This window comes from Agelaius tricolor, unplaced genomic scaffold, assembly GCF_023055355.1.
Source record: "Agelaius tricolor isolate 1412-34295 unplaced genomic scaffold, bAgeTri1.0.p SCAF_21, whole genome shotgun sequence".
Classification (NCBI taxonomy): domain Eukaryota; kingdom Metazoa; phylum Chordata; class Aves; order Passeriformes; family Icteridae; genus Agelaius; species Agelaius tricolor.
Window position 1 is genome coordinate 3818873 of NW_027269281.1, and position 25394 is coordinate 3844266.

The 25394-nt window shown below is 43.6% G+C and overlaps 1 protein-coding gene across 1 annotated transcript in view; it reads right to left on the reverse strand.

Moving 5' to 3' along the window:
- Window positions 1-14545: 14545 nt before the first annotated feature.
- The window catches only part of LOC139598970 (mitochondrial nicotinamide adenine dinucleotide transporter SLC25A51-like), a 63023-nt gene continuing 52174 nt past the window's right edge, over window positions 14546-25394 (reverse strand). Inside the window, exon 2 of the mRNA XM_071445907.1 lies at window positions 14546-16792. Coding sequence (XP_071302008.1) covers window positions 15881-16753 — 873 coding nt within the window. The 5' untranslated portion in view covers window positions 16754-16792 and the 3' untranslated portion in view covers window positions 14546-15880. The remainder of the gene's footprint in view (window positions 16793-25394) is intronic.

Consider the following 25394-nt stretch of genomic DNA (forward strand, 5'->3'; position numbering starts at 1 on the left):
CTCGGGAAACTTCTCAAAAGCTCTGACTACAGCAGCCAACTCAGCAATTTGGGGTGATCCTTCCACCTTGGCAATATCTGCTTCCCACTGTTGAGTTTGGGGATCTTTCCAAGTTACCACTGACTTGTGAGACGCACCAGACGCGTCAGTAAAAACTGTCAGTGCTTTTAGAGGTGTCCTGCTCTGAATACTTGTCAGTGATAATGAAAACTGAACATCTGAATTGAAAATTTTGTGGGCCGGTCTGTGAATCGAGATTTGGCCTGTGTAGCTATCTAGGGCTAATTGCAAGGCTTCATTCTCTTGATAAAATTGCTCTAGCATTGCTTGAGACAGATGGCCTGATTTCAGGTTTAAGGAAATGTAAATGCATTCAAAGTCACACCCTGCCAATTCTCTGATCCGAATTCTTGCTTTCCGGATCAATTCTGCCATCAGCTCTTGTGGCATTGTCATCCTTTTTGACCTGTTGTGACTGAGAAAGACCCACTCTATAATTAAGAGGGGATCTTTCTTGACCTGGTCACCTTTCCTTGCCTGGACAGTTTCCCACTGAAAAATCATCCCATGGAGGTGTGGCAACTTGCCTAAGATGATAAATTTGAAGGGGAGACCCTGCTGGCACCTGTGGGCCTGTCTAGTAGACATTATTTCCTGAACTTTCTCCAGTGCGGTTCTCGCTTCCTGGGCGAGGGTCCTAGGAGCACTAAAGTCATCTCCCCCTTTTAACAAATTGAAAAGGGGGGCTAGGTCTTCGGTGGAAATGCCTAGCCAAGGTCTCACCCAATTTAAGGATCCACAAAGTTGATGGAGATCCGCTAAGGTTTTGATATCATGTTTGATAGTCAATTTTTGCGGCACAATGGTCCGCTTTCCAATTTCAAGGCCCAGGTACTTCCAAGGTGGCATCTTTTGAATCTTTTCTTCTTGGAGCTCGAACCCTGCAGCAACCAATGCATTGATTGTCAGGTCAAGTGTGTGAGTAAGCATGTCATCACTTGGGGCACACACCAGGATGTCATCCATGTAGTGCAGGATGATGGAATCTCCTGCAGCTTCACGGACTGGAGACAACAAGGAAGAAACATACCTCTGGCAAATCACAGGACTGACCTTAAGACCCTGTGGGAGGACCGTCCAGTGGTATCTCTTCATTGGGGCCTCCAGGTTAATGGTGGGAACCGAAAAGGCAAAACGCAGAGCATCGTCAGGATGTAGGGGAATGTGAAAAAAACAATCTTTGATGTCAATTACAGCTAAAGACCAATTTTGTGGAAGCATGCTTGGTGAGGGCATCCCTGGTTGTAGGGAGCCCATGTCCTCAATAACGTTGTTAATTTGACGGAGATCATGGAGAAGCCGCCACTTGTCTTTGTTGGGTTTTTTAATGACAAAGACAGGCGAATTCCACGGCGACGTGGTCTCCACAATGTGACCTTTTTCTAACTGCTCTTGTACAAGCTCTTCAAGCGCCTTTAATTTGGTTTTATTGAGCGGCCACTGAACTACCCGTATTGGAGTATCAGTTTTCCAAATCAATTTTTGGGCATGGCGCACTTCAGCGACCGCTCCCCGAAAAACCTGCGGGTTTTCTGGGATGTCAATTGTGGTTCCCCATTGAACCATTAAATCTCTGCCCCAGAGGGGCTCTGTGTAATCTAAAACAAACGGGCGAATGGAAGCTATTTTGCCATTGGGTCCTTCAATTTGAACAACGTTTTTTGACTGTCTTGCCAATTGAATTCCCCCTACACCTTGCACGTGACCTGCTACGTTTTGCAATTCCCAGTGTGATGGCCATTCTTTAGATGGAATGATCGTAACATCTGCTCCGGTATCTAAAAGTCCTTGTATAGATTTGTACTCACCACCACGGTGCAACCCACATGATAGCTTGGGTTTTTCTTTTCCCAATACCTGAGTCCAGCAGACATTGGGATGGAGTTTACCTCTGAGGGTGTCTGCTTGCTCCTGGTCCCATGGAGGCTCAGGCACTGGGATGGCTTCGGCTATGATTTGGCCTTTGGGCAAGTACACGGGTGGGTGAGTACAGTGGAGCCAAATGACAAATTGTTTCGGGTCTGATGATATGAGACCCGGGGGAATATTAATTTCTTGGGGTGTGTGTTTTGTGTCCCCAAGGACGACATACTTACTGTGACGTTTCTGGCAAAGCTGTGTCCAAGTACCTGGCTGTTCAGGGTTAACAGATATGAAATGCCAGTTAGTGTCCTTGAGATGGAGAGGCTCTGTCAGCGCCAACCTGTAAGGGTTGTGGGGAGAGTCGGTAGTTAGAATTGGTCTCGGATTATCCCAATCAAATGAATGTTCTGTTTTGTTCAATGCCAGTGCCTCGCTTGGCACAAATACATCTTTTACACAAGATTTCTTTTCCCTCCCCTGTACTTGAATTGAGCCCACCCTATTTTTGTCATAGTGCTGGGGAAAGGAGCGCTCTTTACTCAGTTTTTTGAGAGGTGGTCCTTTGGGGAATTCTGGTTTTTAAGCTTATTGTATTTAAAATCTAAAAACTGCTTTTTCAGAGGGCAGTCAGGCATCCAATGCCCTAACTTCCCACAAAGATGACACGGTCGATTAGAGTTGGAGATTCTCTCTTGTGGCATCGTGACGTGCTGGAGCTGGCTGGTAAATGGTGGCTCAGGGGCTTCCACTGCAGCAATCCTTCTCTGTGGTTTTGGTCTCTCGTCCTGGTCAGCGAGGGTGATGGTAACTTTCTTCTCACACACTTCAAGCATGGCCTGCAGCGTAGGCGTTGGGTCAAGAGGCAGGCTGAGGATAGCAGCTTTGCACTTCTCATTGGCATTTTCTTTAGCAATCTCGGTGAGGATTTCCATCCTGGCTCCTTCGTTCTGAACTTGCAATTCAACAGCTTTTCTCAACCTTTCCACAAAACTCAAAAAGGACTCAGATGGAGATTGTGTTATTTTCCAATAATTCTCAATTGGAACAGCAGGACGGAGCACAAAGAAAGCTTTCTCAGCTGCTCTAGAACATTCTCTGAAAGCCCTTGTGGGAATGCCCTCTGCCTGACTTGCTCCATCCTCCCAATTTCCCTGTCCACAGAGATGGTCGAGAGACAGCACGTTACCATAAACATCACGAGCAGTAGCTTCATCAGCCCACAGAGCTGGTAAAATTGCTCTCAATCCTTTTTTCCATGCTGCATCCCACAAGAGATATTCAGAAGAGGATAACAGGCAGGAAAAAAGGTATTTGATATCAGCAGGGGTTAAAATATGAGCGAATAATGTAGCTTTAAGGAGTCCTCTAAAATATTCACTTGATCTCCCAAAATCTTTTTGGGCTTTGGCCAGTTCTTTAACAGAATCAACAGAAAGGGGGCTATAATTTGGCTGGAACGCCCCGTTTAAATCAGGGATATATGACATAGGGGCAGCAGAAAGGAGCTGTGCTGTTTCCGGGTTCTGTCTCCCGAGCGCAGCATCTCTGGTTACACTGCCCTGGGAGCCGGAGGGCGGGCCGTGGGAGGGGCGGAGGGAGCCCGCGGCTGGCGGGCAGAGCTCTGAGGGGGCGGGGGGGGGGGCGGGGCCGGAGCAGGAGGGGGGGCCGGGGCCGGGGCGGGAGGGGCCGGAGGAGGGGCCGGGGGAAGGGCGCAGGGAGGGTGGGTTTCAGGGGAGGGGTGTTCCGAGCAGAATGGGTTGTTGGGAGAGCGAAAAGGATTATGGGAAGGAGAAAGAACCGACATGGCCACGTGGTGTCCACCATTATGGTCCGGAGAAATTACCTGATGCGGCTCGGGGGTACAAAGGCGGGCACTAAGGTTATGGGACACGGTATTACAACTTGGGGAAGCAGGGGAAGGGGTAGGGTCCCGGGAAGTCAGGCCAGAAGTGTCCGGGTTGGAGACAGGGAGCTTCTGGGGGGGGGTAGGGAGTGTAGCTTTCTTCAGAATGTCTTGTGCCGGAGCTGGGGGTGGGGAAAAGGGGTTCGGAGAGGGAGAACAGAACTTGGAGGGGGGTAGATCGGGTTTTTGGGAAACAGAGGTGTTGAAACTGTTGCCGGATGGCTGTTCCTGCATCTTTAAATTAAATTTTACAACATTTCTTATCTGCAGGGCTAAAAAAGCAAATTTTGTCGGAGAGGTGTCTCCTGATTTCCCTGCTTTCAATAACTCACTACCAATTTTGTCCCAAAAAGCCAAATCACTAATATTTTCAGTTGATACATCGGGAAAATGAAGAAAAAGCCATCTAACAAATTGTTTAAAATCTGTTTTTGAAAATTGGATTTTTTCACTCTTAAGAATGTTCAAAAGATAATAATAGACACCCTTGTGAGATACAGAAAGCCTAGCACCCATTTTGGCTATGATTTTAAATTTTGTATCTCAAATTTCACCAACCCAAGTGGGGGGGGGGAGGAAAAAAAGCCTGCGGCTGGCAGCCTGCCAAAAATAGAGAGAAAAATACTTCGGCCCTCCGCGGCGGGCCTGAGAACAAAAGGCAGGGAAACACCCCCCTCCCAAAGAGGGGAGAAGCGAGAGAAAGGTAAAACTTACCAATCCAGCTGCAGGACAGGGAAACGGAAAATCCTGGGATGGTGCGTTCCACCTGAAACTGACTTCTGAGGGTACGTCAAAGCTCCCAGTTTCGTCCACAGGAGAGCAACTCACTAAAACGGAGTGTGTTCTTCCGAGGTAGCTTGCCGGCCAAGGGCTTAACGAACAGACTGGAAGAATGTCCGAGCCCCTTTCCGTGGGCTCCGGGACTGGTCTCAGAGCCCCACGGCTGGGCGCCAAGCTGTCTCAGTCTCTCTCTGCAGGCCTCTCAATGTCCCTGGGCCTTACCCGGGTCGGCAGAGAATGGGGGGTGCAGCCCCAACACGGCCGACTGCGGGGAGACACTCTCTGTGCCCCGAGGGTGCTGAGGGCACTCAGGCTGGTTGCCTTTGCTGCAGCAGAGACGGCAGAGACATCGGTGCAAGAGAAAGGGGCCGACTCCCAGCAGGGGATATTCCAAGGTTTATTAAGGAGTCCCGAAGGAGCTCCTGTACCTCAGGGAGCCTCCTGCCGAGAGCCCCGGGGGATGTCCGGAGTTCACATTTAAAGGGGGGAGGAAACCAACATAGATAACATCCTACTGACCAATAGGTATCTCTGGGGGATGGGTGCTGGGGGGATAGACATACAAAACAGCGTATGGGGCAGGACTTGGGGGGCTGACCCCTAGCCTCTGGCTAATCACTCGATAACTTGGACCGAAACTTCTGGATAGGGGGCTGGGATGCCGAGTGACTGACAGAGAGCCAGGGTGGGGGTTTTGGGGATCTCATCCCAGGAAAGGGATAACACAAGTAGAAGGAAGGGGGGGGGGGTACAGTCTGGGATAAACCATTTGGGAAAAATATGGGAATACAAAACAAACTACTTCAAAGTATTACAAAATATAAGAACGCACTACAACAGATGATGCCAATTCCTCCCACACCTGTTTGGTAGGGATTGTTTTTGCCCCTCCCTGGTCGGTAAGGGCAACTGCCGCCTGCTGATGGCAGGATGACTTCCCTTCCCCCATCCTTGAGAGAATACTTGCTGCCTGCTGATAGCTGGCACACCCCGCGGAATTCCACGAAATTGCCTCTAACATTACCCTTGCTGGGGATAAAAGCTTCAAGGCCGTTTTATCTTTTTTCAGAGATTTTTACAGGGTGTGTGGCTGCCATGCCCTGTAGGGCTGACAAGATGCTGGGTTGTTCCTGGGAGCATGTACCCCCCATGTTCTCAATTTTGACCTTTCTTACCAAAAGCTGAATCATCCGCAAGGTCGGTATGGAGATTGCCCTGGTCACTGTCCAGCAGCTCACAGGTGAGGATTACCAGGCGTGCTTCTGGTTCCCCTCCTTTCCTGGTTGAGCCTGAAGCAAGTCGTCTTGGCAGAGGTCAAGATGCTCTTCCTGGATTTTTCCTTGAGAGTGCCTGTTCTCTTCACGGGCTGAGTTTCAGAAGCTGATGGCTGGTGGCGTGGCTGCTTGCCAAGAGCCCTTCTGAGTGCTCTCTTGGAGCCCAGCCAGGGAACGCAAATTGGCGGGATCTCTAGCTGGTCAGAGTGACCCCAAGAAAAGTTAGAAAGTCTCTTTTTCCAGCCCAGCGCTTGAAGAAGGAGTCAGGGCTCTTCATTTCTTGGTCTCAAGGTTGTTTATTGTATCCTATCTATAAAATTCTTTCTCCTGTCCTGCCGAGGTCCGCTCAGCAAGACAGTCCAGGCATTCTGCCTGTCCCGGGGGCGGTGTTATGTCTTTTTACTAAAAACTATGTATACAATGTTTACAATTACTTTCCAATACCTATCACCTATGTTAGACAGTGAGCTTCTACTCTAAACCAATCCAAAAGTGCCAACATCACAGCAGAAGATGGAGGCCAAGAAGAAGAAGAAGAAAGGCTGGACATGCTCAGATCACTCCATCTTGCCCCCCTGAATCCCCATTCTAAAAACCCCAAAATCTACTTTCTCACTTTGTGATAAATTCACTATCATTCTACTTAATTTGTCATGGCTTGCAGATCTTCATCTAAGGTTGGTAACCTGCTCCATGGGTCATAATCAAAACCACAGGCATTTTGGGCTCTGTACCAGGGTCTCTGAGACCCCTGGCAGGGGTCTTGGCTGCTCAGGACAGCCAGAGGGATGTTCTGGGTGCTGACAAGGTTGGTGTCGGAACCCTGGATGCTGAGAATTTTAGACTTTCTGTGCTGACAGGCACCGACCCCCAGGGGAGTACTGCATTTGACCTGAGGCCATGGAACCGGCTTCCACAAGTAATTGATAGAACTGGGATTATGGGCGTGTAGTTTGAATAGAAGTGTGTAATATCACAGGGTGGAAAACTTAGAGTTTGGGGTTTTAGAATATAGTAATAAACATGAAGCAAGATGGAGGTTTTAGGGTGGAAACTGGTTGTTCTTCTTTACTTTCTTCTTCCTTCTTCTTCATGAGTTTAGGTGGTTTTGTGTAATTGGACAGAAAAGTCGACAGTGCGGACTTCGAGGGATTAGTTATTGTGTTAAAAGGAAAATTAATTTAGGTGTCATTTCTTATTTGTATAGTTTAGCCTTAAAAGACCTTGTAACGAGCTAGTTAGCCATTTTGTGCCTTGCTAATGAAATACTGCAGAACTCACTGCTGTGAGACTGTCACATTGATAAGAAATAATAAACACCTGAATCTGAATGTGAACTATTGTCTCAAGTGCCTTCAATCCCAGCCTCGACAGAGGTAGAAAAAGGAAGCCAAAAACCAGCAGGTTGGGAGAAAGCTTCCCCGGGTGTTACTTCCTCACAATGGGTACCATTATTGACGAAACCCCAAAAACATACACTTAGTCTGTATTAGCCATGTAGCCATGTGCCTACTTTCCAGAGTGTGTTGGTTTTGCACAGCCTGGTTTTTGATAGTGGGAGAGGGCAACAGAGGTGGCTTCTGTAAGGAGCTGCTGGAAGCTTCCACCATGTCCGGCAGAGCCAATTCCTGATGGCTCTGAAGATGGACATGCTGCCAGCCAAGTCTGGGCCAATTAGAGATGGTGGTAACGCTTATGTAATAACATATTTAGGAAGAAAATCAAAACAAAGTACACACGCAGTTTTAATTCCATCTAGAGAAGAGGAGGAGGTGAGGACATGTGAGGGAAAACAACATGGCAACTGCAAGAGCAGTGGAGGAGGGGGACGAGGTGCTCCAGGTGCCAAAACAAAGGCTGTGGTAAAACCTATGGTGAAGCAGGTTGTCCCCCTGTAGCCCGTGGGGATCCCCTGGGGGATGCAAAGATCCACCCATAGCCCGTGGGGGAAGTGCCCATACTGGAGCGAGTGGATGCCTGGAGGAGACTGTGATCTAGTGGGAGACAGTGGAGAGAGGGGGCCCCTGCTTCCAGGCTAGACCAGCCTGTCCTTGGAGGACTGCACCCCGTGGAAGAGTGACCCATGCCACAGCAGTTTGGGAGGACTCTCTGCCCATGGGAGGGACTCACATTGCCACAGTTTTGGGAGAACTGCTGCTCGTGAGATAGGACACATGCTGGAGAAGTTCACGGAGAACTGTCTCCCATGGGAGAGACCCCACGGTCTGTCTCGGTCCCTCTGTGAGCCTCTCAGGAACCCTTGGCCAGTCCCGAGTCGGCAGACACCGGGGGGGGGGGGCAGCCCCAACACGGCCGACCGTGGGGAGACACTCTCCCGTGCCCCGAGGGTACTGAGGGCACCTAGGCTGGTCGCCTTTGCAGCAGAAGAGACACTAGAGACATCGGTAGAAGATAAAGGGCTGACTCTTAGCAGGGGTTAATCCAAGGTTTTATTAGGAGTCCCAAAAGAGCTCCTGCACCTCAGGGGGCCTCCTGCTGAGACCCCTGGGAGATGTGCCAAGGTTACATTTAAAGGGAGGTGGAAACCAAAAGTAGATAACATTTTACTAACCAATAAGTGACCCTAAGAGATGGGTACTGGGGGATAGACATATAGGACGGCGTATGGGGAAAGGCTTGGGGGGCTGACCCCTAGCCTCTGGCTAATCACTCGACGACCTGGACCGAAACTTCTGGATGGAGGGGATGGGATGCTGAGTGATGGACAGAGAGCCAGGATGGGGGTTTGGGGATGATCTCATCCAGGGAGAGGGATAACACAGGTAAAGGGAGGGGGATAAACCATTTGGGAAAAATATGGGGATACAAAACAAAACTACTTCAAAGTATTACAAAGTATAAAAACGCACTACAACAACAGTCTCACGAGGAAGGACTCCTCTCCCTGCACAGTGGAAGAAAATCTTGGGTGATGAACTGACCAAAACCCCCATGCCCTGTCTCCCTGCACTGTCGGTGGGAAGGAGGGAGGGGTTGGGGGAAGAAAAGGTGTTTTAAGGGCTTATTTTACTTCTCATTATGCTACTCTGATTTTGTTAGTAATAAACTCACTTTGAACCTCTAAGTTGAGCTGGTTCTGCCCTTGGAGTGTTTTCTCCCAGTCCTTAACTCCCAAGGCCTTTATTTAATTTTTTTTCCTCTCCTCTGCCCAGCTGTGGCAGGGCAGGGTGAGGGAGCGACTTTAGTGGGTGTCTGGTATTTGGCCAGTGTATCAAACCACAACACAGGAAGTTAAAAATCCATTACTTCCTCACCTTATTGACCCACTGTGCAAACTGGATAACAGCTACAGTAGCCCTAGTCATAGGACCCATGTATTGATAAGGAGCAGCAAATGGGAAAAATATAGCCACAACCATGTGCCACCCAAAACAGGGTAAGCTAGATCACATAGTGACACCTAATGAGGTTTCTATATTCAGCACACAAAAAATTAGGTTATCCAGGAACTGTTATTCCTTTTTCACCCTTTCCTCTCTATGCCCTCAGGCCCCACCATTGGGCACCAAAATCTGCCTTCGTTTGAAAGACAGGTGTTTGCCAAGGAAGGTGGGAACCTCCCTTGGTATGGAAAAATATGACCCCTACCCTCCGAATTATTATAAAATTTAGAAATTAAGGGGTTTTCAGGCAAAGATATGGGAAAAGGAATAACAGTTCTTTACTAGTATGTGTATGTATAACAAGGCAAACAAATAAAACCAGAAAAACCCAAAATACAGTCTCTTAGCGCTGTTTAAGCAATTTCCCCTTTGGTGTAGTTATGGTCACAGCCGGCAGGGGCGCTGGTGGGCTCCTGGCCGGTCAGGGCAGGTGCAATGATTCCCCGCGGCTGCAGGGGGCGTGTGACACCACCTCTGAAACCGCACGGTTAATTGCCGGGCTACGGTGCAGAGGCGACCCATATGGGGACACCCCACATGTTGGCTCTGGACCTCCCCAAATGGACAAAAAACAAAAAAAAGAATTAAGCAGACTTGCAGCACAGGAAAACCGCAGCAGAGTGGGATCTCGGAGTACAACACACGTAAGTGGCCACGGCAATGCCTCGCGGGCAGAGGGTCCGGCAAGAGCCGGTCCTGATGTTTCGGCACCACGTGGGCTGGTCCTGAGCTCCGAGCAGTCAGGCAGCAGGGAAAATGGCAAACAACACTTTCCTCCCCGAACCCGGAAACTGGACTCCCCAAAAACCCAGCCAAACCTCTGGGGTAGCCCACTCACCTTTTTTTTTCTCCCCTTATCACCTGCAACCTGCCCCCAGCCAGGGCCATTTCAATGGAATGGTGTGACACCCAGCTACATATTTTGTTTCCTAATTGCCCCCATTTGACTCTCAAGAAATGCATTGACCTTCTTCCAGATAAGCAGTTGGGAGAAAATTCACTGAAAAACCTAATGCCTGAAAGATAGGCTGTAAATATATCCTCATAGATGACGGCTATAAAGCAGGTATTTGTTTATTACAGCGCTGGTGGTGAGGGGTGTTATAAATGACAATATAGTAGTGGCTTTTGCATTTATGTATTAGCTTTTGCATATTATTATTAATCACAAAAATGTTACTATGGTACAATTTATATTTCCTTGTAACTGCTTTTTAGTATAGTATAATCTGTGAGTTTATGTATGCACCATATAGCTTATATAAATAGTAAATAGTAATATGATAAATATATCTTACATTGTAGCATAATATTAAAATAGAAACTATGTGATGTTAAAATGCTTTTATGTAACTAACTCAGAGACTGGTGTAAGATAATTAAGTAGTTCCTCACATTTGTAGACTATCTGAGTGATAATATAATGGTGACAAAAACCAGAACCCAATTTAATGACTCCTTGTTATCAGGGAGTGTAAAAACAACAGGATGAAACCATGAGAAGAAATAAAATATATTGATTTAATCTGAAAGATGGCATGCAGACAAGTCAAAGGTTAAAACCAAGCAAAAATTCATGGAACACCTAAGCTCACAAGACTGTTAGAATATGTGTAAACTTTTCTGAATATGCATGTACACTCTGTAATGTAACAATATATAGAAGACATTGTTTTAAGCTAACAGTGTGCTTTTGGCAGATAGCCAAGCACCCCAGCGCTGAATTTTATCCCTTTTATTGCTTATTAAACTTTTATAAAAATTTCTAAAGAGTGAAACTTGTTTTTCACAGGGGGATAGTTCCACCTAACTCACCCACCTTTGTCAAGTGCTGTGGTATATTTATACAGTAAGTATTGCTTAGTGTTACTGTGTCACTATAACATCATCATATACACACTGGAACTAATTTACGTACTATGATCTCATGGTTATTAGATAATTCTTTTGCACCGCGTTTACACCTTCCCAATTTGGGGGTGATCGGGGGTCTTTGATGAAGGCTTCCAAGATCTTCTTCTCATTTGAACTTTTCAACTCTGTCTTCAGAGTGAAATGCAGGTTTTGGGGGTTCACTTAAGTTAGCAATATGAATTAAGCATTTAAATTTTAGCTTGTAGAATTATGTGTTGAATTTTAACCTTTTACTTAAGAAACCTCTGCCGTGGTACAAAGGGCATAGGAAAATGCAAATTTCTGAAGCTTCCTGCGATAAAGAACAATACAGGGAGAAGACCAAGGAATGCAGAAACCCAGATAAAGGGGCTCCTCTGTCTCCAAGCTCATCAAAATTGACAAACGTACTCAGATAAGCACCAAGGGACCAAAGTGCACGCGCAAAGAAGAAAAGTTCAAAAGTTCAATCATGAGGAAGACCATGGCCTTCAGCCTCAGACACCACCAAAGACACCACCCCCCCCCCCCGTGAGTCCACCACCGTGAACAACGCATACTCAGAAGGGCGTGGATCTAATTACCATGTGAGGCGAGGACAGGTGGGGCCAGGGGTTGAATATGCATGGAAATGTTGTGCAATGTAATGTATATGGAACACCTTTGTGAATAAAAGATGGGGCACAAGTTTTCATGAGAGCTATCTCGCTTCTGCTGGGCGCTGACAATACATACCCACTTCATAACTACATCAGGTTGTGGAGTCTATTTATTCCGTGTATCGCTTCAGGAGCATGCACAGTTATGGTGTTCCTTGGTCTGTCTGGTCCTAACCGTTCTAAATTCTTTATTTTGTGACTAATTGGCTTTGCACTTGCCGATTTTTCATTGGTACTATACTTATCGATCTCTAAAGCTATCCACCTGGCGAGTTTTTTTTCTTCTTTTTTGTCTATTCAGCATTAAGCAACTAGTTAACCGTATTTTAGCCATTAGATCATATAAAAAGTTATTTTTATCAGGTATATATAGGTATAAAAAGCTATGATTCAGGTTGTATAGGTATCAGGTTACATAGATATCTTATAACTCAACCTATAAAAGCATCTTGTAACTTTGACCTAAGTTATATAGGCATCAAACCAAGAACAGTGGAGAGGACCATACCAAGTCCTGACTACCCTTACCAAAACTGAAGTTGCTGGCAGAGAACCCTGAATTCACTGCTCCAGAGTTAAGAAGACCTCTGCTCCTGAAACAACTGGAAAACAGAAACCGAGACAATTCAGGATAATGTGATTTAAATTGTTCTTTTTGTACCTGTTATCTGCACAGTTGGTAACCATGATTCAGGTTTGGCCCCAAAATTTGCATGTGGCTTTAGTCCAAAATGCATCCAAAAGCTCTTCATAAAAATGGCATGTCAAGGTGGTATTGGATATGTGAACATGAGGCGTGGTAAGTTTTGCCCCTAGATCAAGATTGGGCCTGTGCCCTTGGGGCTGTAATTCCAGACATAATAATATTTGATCATATTGAGGATTATTGAACATATTGAAAAGCAAATTTCAGATGCAATTTTGGCCTTACAAGAAGAAATCCATGATTTATCTGGTACACACATTCTGCACAATCATTAACACTAGTTGTTCTTATGCAGATCAGAGTGAAAGAATTAATAAGGATTTGGTTGAAGTTTGGAAGCAAACTCAAATTTTACATCAGGTAACTTTCAAAAGGCTCATTGAACTTTGAATATACCTTCCATACACTCACTTCATGGTTACTGAACTGGGCCTGGATAAAAGGAACAGTTCATGCTACTTATATCTGTAGTTAGTCTTTGCATAATAGCTGGCTGTATGATGCGATGCTGTGGTTCAATGTAAAGAGTAGAGACTAGACAAGACTAAAGGGGGGAATGCTGCCAGAATGATTTTTGCTTATATATTCTCTATATTCTTTACACATATATTCTAGCTCTATTGTTGTGTAGTTATATAATTACTAGCTAGCCCCAGTACTTTTTCCAACCCTGATAGGCAGAAAGACAAATCACATAGGCCTCAGTCCTATCTTGGTTCTTCCTGGGAACTAATGCACGCCTCGGCTGGGTTTTGGGATATCCTCGGCTGGCTGTCGCAGGTCTGAATAGTGCAGTCCTGTTCAGCACAGCCTGCCTGGGCTCCCAGGCAGCTCCCAGTCGCAGGCTACCTTAGCAAGCTTCGCTCTTAAGTGAGACTAGCTCTTTAGCAATTATCAGCTCATTTGTGATTTCAGCTCTTTAGCTTGCTAAGTGCCTTTGGCAGACAAAGGGAGAGAGAGGAGAAGTCTGTGTGAGGTTCCACAGAGATGTCTTTATTGGAGTCTTCTGAGAAGGTTCTCAGGGACAGCTCTTCTACTGAGCTGGGAAAAAGTAGCTCTTTATATAGGGTACAGGAGTTTTAGAAATTGTCCAATAGTAGGGGTCGAGGGGAAAGTGACCCATAGTCTTACAGAGAGATAACAAGGGTCCGAAGGTGGAAGAGGGGCTTCTTAGGTCCAGTCATCATGACTAGGCATTTCATATCTTAGGCTGCTGAACACCATGGAGGCATTGCAGGTCCTGTGCCTGATACAAGAAACCAAGGTTGAGACCAGCTCTTCGAGACATATTTTCATAAACAAAGTTTATTTCCCATCTGAGTGGGGAGGATTTAGGAGAGACTTGAACTGGAGGGAAATTGCCTAACCACTTATGTCTCTAATTGGTGATTTTTGTCAATTATGCTAATTTGCTAAAGTTATAAAACTGTATTCACCCTGTGTGGGGGTGGGCATTTTGTGGACATTTTCCATATCTGCCCCTGGAGGCCTCCAATAAAGACCAACCTTTATATTACCTCCTATACTAATATTATCTCAAAAGTGTGTTGTTTCATTTCTAGGTTCTTTAAGGCATTGATATGTATAAGTAAAACAAAAAAATTATTGTTAGTGTAATTGAAAACTTGAGAGTCTAATCATTATTAGTCTGGATCTAATTGTTACATGAAAAGAAAAAAACATGTATTTCAAATTGAAATACACACACCCCCACACACCTCCACCCCCACCCTTCTTAGTTTCTGTTCCTTTCCCTGGTGTTATGCTTGCTCTTTTACTGCTCTCCATGGCCAGGAGGAATATGATGTTCATGTTGACGGCTTTTTTGGTTGTTTTCTTCCTCACTCTAGGATTCAATTTGGGTCATGTTTATGCTTGCTAATACCCTTTTACACCTTTCTCTTTGTTGGTGAATGAAACATGCAAGTAACCTTCATGCATAGCAGCTGACCACACCCCTGTCTTTACTGCATATTGTTACCTATTAACCAAATTACAAATGCTTGAAGTGTAAGTTATTAGCCACACAACTCCTTTTATTGTTTTACTGTATTACCAGTGATAGTTATACAGGGCCTAAAAAATAGGAAAAGAACAATTAAAAATAGTTTCTGAAAGTTTTCCTGTCCCCAAATCCAAAACAAAGAATGCTTCATAAACTTTTCATGAATAACACACCCCCAAATAAAGAAAAAAGAACTAAGAAAGAATTAAGACAGTCACCTGTTGGGTAGTTATGCTTGCTTTCCCTTTAAGGCCTTAAATGCTTATACCCAGAAATCTCACTTTGTCAGTGCTGATATAAAATTCTGTCACAGCACAAATTAAACAAAAACAGTTTGCAAAAGAAAAAAAAAAGCTGTAAATCAAGTAGCTTGCTAATCAAAGGAAGATGTATTACTGTTTGAACATTTGAGTGAGATCAGTTTTTTGTTTGCAACAGAAACAAAGCAATACAAAAGCAGAAAACTTGAGTATACTAAATTTGCAAATAGGTTTTTCAACAAGGAACACTTTTAAAGCTTGAGATAAAATTGTTGTCTTGCTCCTTCCACCTTTTAATTTCAAGGCACACTCATACATAGGCACAATCCCACTTTGCATTTGGTCATTTTACACTGAAGTTTAATATTCAGTAGCTATTGATGAATGAGATAATGCTCATGTTAAAGCTGAGTGGTAATATGGTTGAAAAAATAGTTTGTGTAGGCTCAGTTTAAAACTTGAGGTTCAGAAAGAAAGTCATCCTAATCAAAAATTGGCAGCTTCTGTTTAAACTCCAAAGATAATTTAGAGCCCCAAGACATTTGGAAGCTCAGTTTTTAACCCTCTGTAGTGTTTCAAACAAAAGAATTAGCTTTCATTGGCTCCTTCTTTATTTTCAAATTATACAATGTGCAGCATAAAATTTGATTATTGTGAGTATTGGGAAATATTTGAAATTATAGAATAAGCTACTGGACCAATATACAGATATTTTTTTACTTTGCATTTTTCTAGATATTCCACTATGGGTAAATTTATCCACCAATATATAAATACTTTAACTTGTTTAGAAGTATATTGAATTGCATCAAGATTTAGATATATTGCTATTTACCCCATAAATACTCAAGGTTGTTCATAAGACTAATTACCTTCCACACTAAGCAGCCACTAACAATATCATCCATCTCTCTACTGAAATGTAATGGCTGCTTTGAATTCTCTTCAAGTTTCATGGTACTCCATATTATTTACAAAAAGTTCCATAAATTAACCTATTTCCAGAGACAAAGTGATCTAAAATGTACAAATACCCAAGTGAATAGAGGTGTTTCAAAGGAAGGTAACATTTCTCATAATAGCTTTAGCAAGAATTCGTATGTTGCATTGATTATGCCCCAGGACAGGACAGAACGATGGTAATTCAGATGGACTCCTCTGAAAAGATGCATCAATTTTTTATCACGTTCTAGCCATATTGTCACAAAAACTTTTGAAAAAGACTGAAATTCACCACCAATTTGAGATTGCATGCGAGTTTTTACAACATTCATTGGGAAAAATAAGGATCCCAGTAAGGCACCCAACAGCCCACCACAGATAAAGTCATTGACCAAGTGAGTGCTATGAGAAGTTGCTTCAGGCAGACAATGTTTGATAGGTCCTCGTAGGCCAAAGAAGAGGATATTACTGCTTCCATTCCGGAGCAGAATAGGCACCAAACCCCGATAATATTCTCTAATCCCATAGACTTTTAGTACCTTGAAAGCCTGGTAAGTGTTTGTAAATTTGTCATGATGTTTGTAGTCTTGAAGCAAAGTCTGGACTCGCTCAAAAGGTGTAAGAAGGGCTTCTGTGGTCCCTGCAAGCACTGCTGCCATGCTGCAAGTTAGAAGTTCAGGTGCACTTGTATGACTATGGAGCAAGGAGGAGAAATCTTCATACAAGCCAAACATTAGAGCCAGGGTAGTTGTTTTTTGCATTAATGGAGGAAGGATTCCACGATAGAGATTTCGAATTCCATCTTTCTGCAGCTGATGTACTGCATCCTTTGTTTTCAAGCCATACAACTGTTGTCGAAAGAGGACCTTCTGGATGGGAAAGGTGACTACTATATTGGTGAAGGCTGCACAATAGCCACAAAGATAATGTTTACCAGCGTTACCCTTTATGTGATGGCTCATATCTTGCTTTGAATTTGTTGGGACACAATCTTGTGAATCCATCTTTTTTTCCCCCTCAATATATATCTTAGATTTCTTTTCCTATGTCAAAAAAAGAAAAAAAGTATGTGAACAAAATGACATGTGACAGTTTTTTTAGTTTACATACACACATCATGTTTACACTGTTCAACATCACACTGTGCGGCATTTTACGTCCTGAAGAAAATTCATCAAATTCAGTGGAACAGTGTGACAAACTGTCATCAACTGATAGATGATGCAAAATGCACAATTTTCTACACTACATCCAAGGGCCTGAAAAACTAGATATTTTTCCTCCCTTTATGTTTTGTTGATTAGAACCAAACTAAATTAAAACAAATAGACATATGAACCCCTCCAGTGCCACCTTACAACTGAAAATGTGAGGGAGAAATAGGAAGTTTGCCCATTAAGTTGCCAGTACAGTATGCCAAGGAATTCAAACACTGAATGATCTATTCTAACACTAGTAAGATACAATACAAGTTACCAAGCTTTTGGAAAACACACACACTACACACAGCTCAGCATTACAAATTCTGATCATTCCTGCCTGTATTTCCCTGTGGTAGACAGCAATGAATAATTTAAATAGGAATTTAATAATCAGCATTCGTTTACAATAGAGTAGTAAAATAATATAGAAATGATAAAGAATACATTGAGCTCTGCTAGAGCTATGGTCCTGAAGGACACAGTGAAAAGAGTTTCATTAAATAAAACTGATAATTAGTCCTTAATAGGTGATACATTATCTGCCACTTGCATAATATTACACTCTTCAATGTTTTCCAAGGAACAGCACCATAGAAGTCATTTACAAAGGTTAAGTATTTTACCCTGTGTCACGATCCATCCTTACGAACGGGTTTCATGATGGTTTGTTAATTGATCTCAGAGTGCAAAAAACCGACACAGCAAGGGGATTTGCAGTAATAATCATAAACAAATGCACCTTTTATTGAATGACCACAGCAAATGCGATAGAGGGATTAAGGGAGAGAAAAAGATAGAGAAAGAGAGAGAAGAGAGAGAGAGAGAGAGAGGGGGATATAGCTACTTAACATAGAGACAAAGTCCTTTGGTCCAGTCCAGCTGAGGATCCGCCTGTTATGTTGGGGAGATCTCGAAATCTCTAGCTAACTCAGAGGTTTTTATTATGATAACTCTATTGAAAATTGCGAGGGGGGGAAACAGATACAATAAAGAATAGATGTAACAGGTAGTCCATGTTCTCAGCAGTAAGTGAGAGCCATTGTCTTCTTGGTCCAGTGGTCATAACCTGCAGGCAAACATCTTGGTTTGGTCAGCTTACCTCCCCCACACACCTCTCCTCAGGTTAGAGGTTTCAGTCTCAGTCCTTGGGAGGAGGGGGAGCTTTTCCATAGGGGTTTCATGTCTCAGTCCTTGATGGAGAGGCTTCTCCCATCTCAGTCTGTCTGTCAATGTGGTTGTAAAAAAGGTGAGGGGTCTTCTGTGGGTACCACCAAAACCTTCCTCAGGAGAAGTCCAGCCAAGCTGAGATGTGGGGAAATTCCAGGGCCATCGTTGCAAAAAAGGGCAGAGTGCCCCTTTTTACCTTTCACTGGGCCCAGTGTAGCATACAGCAAACACACCTGTGAACAATAGCTTAGCAATGCCAGAGGCTGTGCCCAGGCCTCAGGGTCTTGGCAAGTGACCATCTCCAACAAGGCCAGAATTTCAGACAAGGGTCCTTTTTCTTCAGTGGTCCCAATCTCTGTCCCTTTCATGACGATCATGAGGCAGATGAGGGAAACTTCAGACAGAGACTTACACCCTGATATGAAGTCATACCAGTAGTGAGGAATTCACATTAGGGAGGTTGTACCACTTCATCTATACTAATATGTATTGTTTCTAGGATCAACTTAGTTCTATCTGCATATAGTAAAATAGCCACACCCACAACTAAGCCACAGTCTTATCTGGCACCCCACTTTTATATTAAGAGTTAAACCAACTCTGGATAAATGTGTCATTCAGTAATACATCCAAACCACAGGATACATAAGACTTTTGACTAGTCACCAGTTGTGTTGGTAATAGCAACCTCTGGCCAATATCACTTCTGATTTCTCTTGAGAAAAAAAAAAAAAAAAGAGCTCTAACTCAGATTTATAAGGTACATATTTTCTCATGTAGTTTAAGTAAGTTGTCATTATTATGATTTGAGAACTTGTAATAATCAGGCAATGCAATTTTTCTCAGATGTGTTTATGACAGAACCTTTGCTTTCAGCTTTAATTTTGCAAGACCCAGCTGTATCACTGCACTGGTTTTGGCTGGGATACAGTTAAACTGGGAGGGAACACAGGTGGGACATCTGACTCCAACTGATCAAAGGGATATTCCATACCATATGACATCATGTTTAGGATATAAAGCTGATGGGAAGTAGTGAATTAATTCCTTGATTTGCTTTGCTTGCATGGCTTTTGGTTTACCATAGGGCACAAGAACCAGCAATCCCCAGGAGCAAGAAATCAGACAATGAAGGCAAGAGACTGGCATGGCTGAGTAAAATCAAAGGGAAGAAGCAAATGCACAGGCAGTGGAAACAAGGACAGGTAACCTGGAAAGAGTATAAAGTTTGGTTGTATAGAGATGGGGTGAGGAAGGCCAAGGCAAAGTTGGAACCAAACCTGGCAAGGGACACAAAGAATAGCAGGAAGGGCTTCTACTGGTACATTAAACAGACTATATAAATGAGCAGCTGGAGTGAGTGGAGTTTCCCCTGGGGAGGGATGAGGAGCTGACTAGGAGCTTATCAGTCAGGATTAAAGGGAGGGCAGGGACAGGTGACATTATTGTGGGGGACTGCTACAGGCATTAATCAGAAAAGGAAGGTCAAAGAAGGTGTAATGATAAACAGTACTAGAAAACTCGTAACAAAGGATGAGGAGAAGGCTGAGGTGCTTAACTTCATTGCCTCAAGTCTTTGATGGCAACCTCTCTCCCCACACCTCTTGAATGGATGGACAGCAGGATGGGGACTGGGGGAGCAAAGTCCCTCCCACTCTAAGAGATCAGGTTCATGGCTACCTGAGGAACCTGAATGTACATAAGTCTATGGGACTAGATAAGATGCATCCTGTAGTCATTGGCTGATGGAGTTTCCAGGCCACTCTCCATGATATTCAAAAAGTCATGGCAGTCAGGTAAAGTCCCAGGTGACTGGAAAAAGGGAAACATTGTCCCCATCTTTAAAAAGAGCAGAAAGGAGGACCCTGGGAACTAGCAACCTGTCAGACTCACCTCTGTGCCTGGGAGGATCATGGAGCAGATCCTCTGGGAAGCTCTGCTGAGGCACATGGAGAACAGGAGGTGATCTGAGACAGCCAGCACAACTTCACCAAGGGCAAGTCCTGCCTGACCAATCTAGTGGCCTTCTATGATGGAGACACTCCATCAGTGGACAAGGGAAGGGCTACAGATGTCATTTATCTGGATTTCTGTAAAGCCTTTGACATGGTCCCCCACAACATCCTTCTCTCTAAATTGGAGAGAGATGGATTGGATAGGTGGACTGTTAAAAGAATAAAAATGTGGTTTAACAGTCACATCCAGAAGGCAGTAGTCAATGGCTCAGAGTCCAGATGGAGATCAGTGACAAGTGGTGTCCCTCAGGGGTCTGTATTGGGACCAGTGCTATTTAATATCTTCATCAATGCCATAAACAAAGGGGATCGAGTGCACCCTCGGGAAATTTGCAGATGACACCAAGCTGAGTGGTGCAGTTGACACACCTGAAGGTTGGGATGCCATCCAGAGGGACCTGGACAAGGTTGAGGAGTGGGCCCATGGGAATCTCATGAGGTTTAATAAGACCAAGTGCCAAGTGCTGCACCTGGGTTGGGGCAACTCCTGGTACTAATCCCTGTTGGGGGATGAACGGATTGAGAGCAGCCCTGCTGAGAAGGACTTGGGGGTGCTAGTGGATGAGAGGCTGGACATCAGCCAGCAATGTGTGCTCACAGCCCAGAAAGCAAATCATGTCATGGGCTGCATCCAAAGCACTGTGGCCAGCAGGGTGAGGGAGGGAATTCTACCCCTCTACTCTGATGAGACCCCATCTGAAGTGTTGCATCCAGCCCTGGGGTCCTCAGCAGAGGAAGAAGGCAGAGCTCTTAGAGCAAGTCCAGATGAGGCTACCAAGATGATTAGAGGGATGGAGCACCTCTGCTATGAGGAAACGCTGAGAGAATTAGGATTATTTGGCCTGGAAAAGAGAAGGCTTCAGGGTGACCTAATTGCAGCCTTCCAGTACCTGAAGGGAGCCTACAAAAAAGATGGAGAGAAACTTTTTCCAAGGGCATGTGGTGATAGGACAAGGGGGAATAGCTTCAAACTGTCAGAGAGTAGGTTTAGATTAGATGCTAAGAAGAAAATCTTTACTGTGAGAGTTGTGAGGTGTGGTATTCACATGCCCTCTGAACAGAGAGAGATTTAGCTTTCTCAGGATTCTCCTGAGAAAGGCTGTGAGAGAAGTAGAGAAAATAATAATCAAAACAATTCTTATCTCATTTACTGCCCCTGTGTTTGTACCCATGTAGAATGTGTTCTAGAGATTGTTTACCCAAAGTGATTGCTTAATTAGATTCTAGTGATAGTGTTTTAGATTCATTAACCAATTAGATCCGTGTGTGTGTCAGGACTCTCAAGCAGAGAGTCACAGGTTTTCTAGTTAGTTAGTTAGTGATAGTTCTTGTTAGTGTAATATAGTGTAATATAGTTATAGTATAATAAAGTAATTAATTAGCCTTCTGATATCATGGAGTTCTGTGCATCATTCTTCCTGCCTGTTGGGCATCATAGCACCGATAGTGAGGCACTGGTACAGGTTGTCCAGAGAAATTGTGGATGCCCCATCCCTAGAGGTATTCAAGGCTGGGTTGGATGGGGTCTGAGCGACCTGATCTAGTGGAAGGTTCCCTGCCCATGGCAGAGGGGTTGGAACTAGATGATTTTTAAGGTCCTTTCCAACCCAAGCCATTGTATGATTCTATGATTAAACTGTCTTTATCTCAACCCACAAGTTTTCCCACTTTTACTCTTCTGATTCTCCTCCCATTCCCACTCAGTGGGTCAGTGAGCAAATGGCTGCATGGCGCTTGGATACTGGCTGGGGTTAAACCACAACAGCCCTTTTTGGTGCCCAGTGAGGGGCTCAAAGGGTTCAGGATAATGATGGATTTGATTGGGATGTGATAGATGGAATTTATATCTGTTAGTGCTGATGCCTTAAGTTTTAGCTTTCATATTTTTCAGATTCTGTGCTGCTTTAGTGTGTAGCTCTGAGCTTCATATTAAGTGTTAGCAAGGTCTTTTCACAGGGTAGGTAGACAAAACAATCCTTTTCCAGCTTGACCAAGGACAACCGCTACAAGCTCCAGGCCAAAAAGTATAAACAACGGTGAATTGAAGAGAGAAAAACAAGGAGGATGGAACTTCATAACCTAAAGCTTTAATTGGACAATTAACTCCAATATGCAAATGGACCAGAGTTTGTGACTGGTTGTCCATTTTGTGACCATTTTGGGTCCATCTTGGGTGTAGCCCTGGCTGGGCTCTTGTACTGCCTAAGCTGTATCCATTGAGGCCTTTTAATAAATACCTACTGTATTCTTTAACTCTGTCTAGCTTCTGTTCTAGGTCAGCCTTCTCAAGGCATCAGTGCTCTTTAGCTTTCAATGGGCAGGCTCCTGTACTTGCCATGGGGCTTGCTTGCCTAACTGTATATCAGAGTCTATTACTCATGGCTGCTTTTTGCTGCTCGATGTGCTGCTCATCTGCTCATCTTCTTACTCTGCTGTGCCTGGGAACATTTGGATAACAGCAATAGCCATGTGCATGCGCTGGCAGATGGCCTGGGCATCATTGCTGTTTCTGTGCTGCTGTACTGGACAGGCTAGAACTCCAGTGTGAATTCAAGTTGAAGGGACTGTGGATGAGTCCACACAGGAACAGGACACCCTGAAGTGTCTGTGGCCATGGATAAATCCATACCAGAGCTGGTAAATCTCAAAGCATATGTGCCTGTGGTTATGTCTGTGCCATAGCAGGTACATCTTGAAGCATCAGTGGCTGTGCATGAGGTCATACTGGAGGACCTCAAAATGTGTGGCCATGAATAAGCCCATGACATAGCAGGTACACCCCTGGAGGGACTGCAGCCTGGGCCTTTTAAATGATTATTTGATTTTTGGTTGAGTTGGTTACTTTAGATGGTAGTTGGGGGAGGTGGCTTGGATTTAATTAGTTAGGCTAGAACTTAGTAGTAGTAGTTCGCCGGGATTGCAGGCAGGGGTGGGGTGGTCTTTTTTTTTTTCATGTTTGATGGTTGTGGCTAACTTCTACTGGGTAAAACCTCTGTTCTGACCCAGGGCTGCTCCTGGGGTGTAGCGGGTGTGGCTGGGTTTCGGGTTGGGGAGTTGTAGAAAGTAGTTAGATGTTAGTAAGGTTGGTTCTATCTGGCCTGCGGCATCCCCTCTCCCTGCCTGGGAGTAGATGGGGGAAGGGAGGGGGAACCGGCAGGCAGCCCAGGGAAAGGGGGCCCAGTTGGCCCGGCCCAGGACGGGGCCTGCCCAGCTATGTTACTTCGCTCCGTACCGGGAAGGAAAGAGAAAGTTCCCGGGTTTTTTTGTTTTTAACATGTGTCTTTCACAGAGCTGTGTCTAGCTCCTTAGTGGTTTAATAGATTGTCAGTTATACAAAAAGCTTCTGCATCACTTCCTTAAATTTTCCTCCTCTTCTAAACCACAACACTCTACCTTTCGCATCTGTGAAATATACATGCTAAAGAATTATTATTAAAATTACATTCCATGTATAACTTCTACCTAGAACAATAAAATTAACTAAATTAAGTAAAGGGAAAAAAAATTATACTAACCTCCACTCCTAGATTTTTTCCATAATTACAATAAAACTTTTTCACTATCATTCTACTTAATTTTATTATTTAATACCTGCTTCACTATTTATTTCTCTAAATAAATTCTTCATCTCACAGCGTTTATAAATTGCCTGTATTTTTTCCTAAAAGATGTGGTGGTTTCAGTTTGAAACCGGGCAGAAGTACCAATTTTGTGTAGTGGTTTTGTTTTGTTAATTTTAGATTTCTTTAATTTTGAGATTTTTCAGTTAATGTGTTGATGAGTGTGGTGGGTTTTAGTGTTGGATAATTATTAAGGTATTTACTTCTTGTGAGATAGGATAAGGAGAAAGGTTAAGTAAGTTCAAAACTTTAAAAGGGTATAAAGAAAATTTTATTAAAAGTAATTAAAGGGAAAAAGTAGTAAGAATTAAAATAAACTCTTTAGAATACTTTTTCTCCCTTTATAACTTTTTTTTTTTACTGATAATGTAAAGAAACTAAATCTAAGGTTTCTAGTTAGTTTACTACTTTGAAAATAGTTTTTTTTTAGTTTACTTAGGGAGAGAAGTCTCTCTTGTTAAGGTTACGGAGACTTCTTCACAAGAGGGAAAAATAGTTTTTTTGTGGTTCTTAATTTTGTTACAAATAACAGCTGTTTGGGGAACCCTGCTATTGTGAAGTTTTTCTTATAAGCCTTCTCACAGCTTGTTGATGGGCCATGTTATAGTTGGATAATGAGATGACTGGCTCTCTCAATTAAGGGATAAATATTGTGTGACTATTAAGAGAAGCTTTAGTGATGTATAGTTATGTTATTGTAGTTTAGATGTCCTCTGTTCTCCCCATAGTTCCCTTTTTCACCCCCCTCTATATTGTTGCCATCAGACAGCCTGGATTGTCTAGTACAGGTAGAAAGAAGGCGTGCACACGTGCCCATTGCATGGGGCAGTTGGGAATGGAAAAGCTTGTTGCTTAGGGGGTACGGCATGACAACACCTGACCTCCAATCAAGTTACAAGAAAGCAGTCTCCAGCAATAAACGGCAAAGAAGAGCGGACTGACAGACTTTGGGAGGGGCTAGGGTTGGCTGATGCAACCCCCAGGGGTATAAAAGACTGAGCATCCATCTTGAAGATGAACTAGCCATGTGGTAGGCAGCCACAAAGGCAGTTCTCAGTGCTGTTAATTTTTCCTTAATTAGTCCTTTTGTTGTACTTTTGTTAAGGTTTAAAAAACCTTTTAAAAGATTTTCAAAGTGAGCAGTTGTCTCTCATAGCCATGTCGACTTATGGGGTATTGTTTTAAAGATAAGTTGTTTAAAGGTAGAAGTTTTTATTATTTATCTTCAAAATAATCTTTATTTCTGGGAACAGAAGTTTTCTTTTTCTTTTCCTGGAAGTAAAGGACTACTTTTTTTTTTTATTTCCTGTTTAAACTTTTCATGGGATTACAGCTATTTTAAGATCTACTTATTTTAGTATGGAGGCTTTTCTTCAACATTAATTTGAACACTTTCATTTCCCCATAGTTTTATGTGTTATAGGAAAAAAGAATCTTTTCTCTGTAGTTTATAAGAGGATTTCAGTTTTAAAAACAAGGGGGTTTTTATGCTTTTTATCTGGGATTTAACTTTTTTTTACTGATTTTGGTATTTTTATGTTGTTCTTTTGTTTGTATCTTGTTTTTTTCTTTTATTTGAGGGAAGATTGAAGTACTGAAAGGGTTACTATTACGCTTGGGCCCTTTAAATGGTTATTTGAT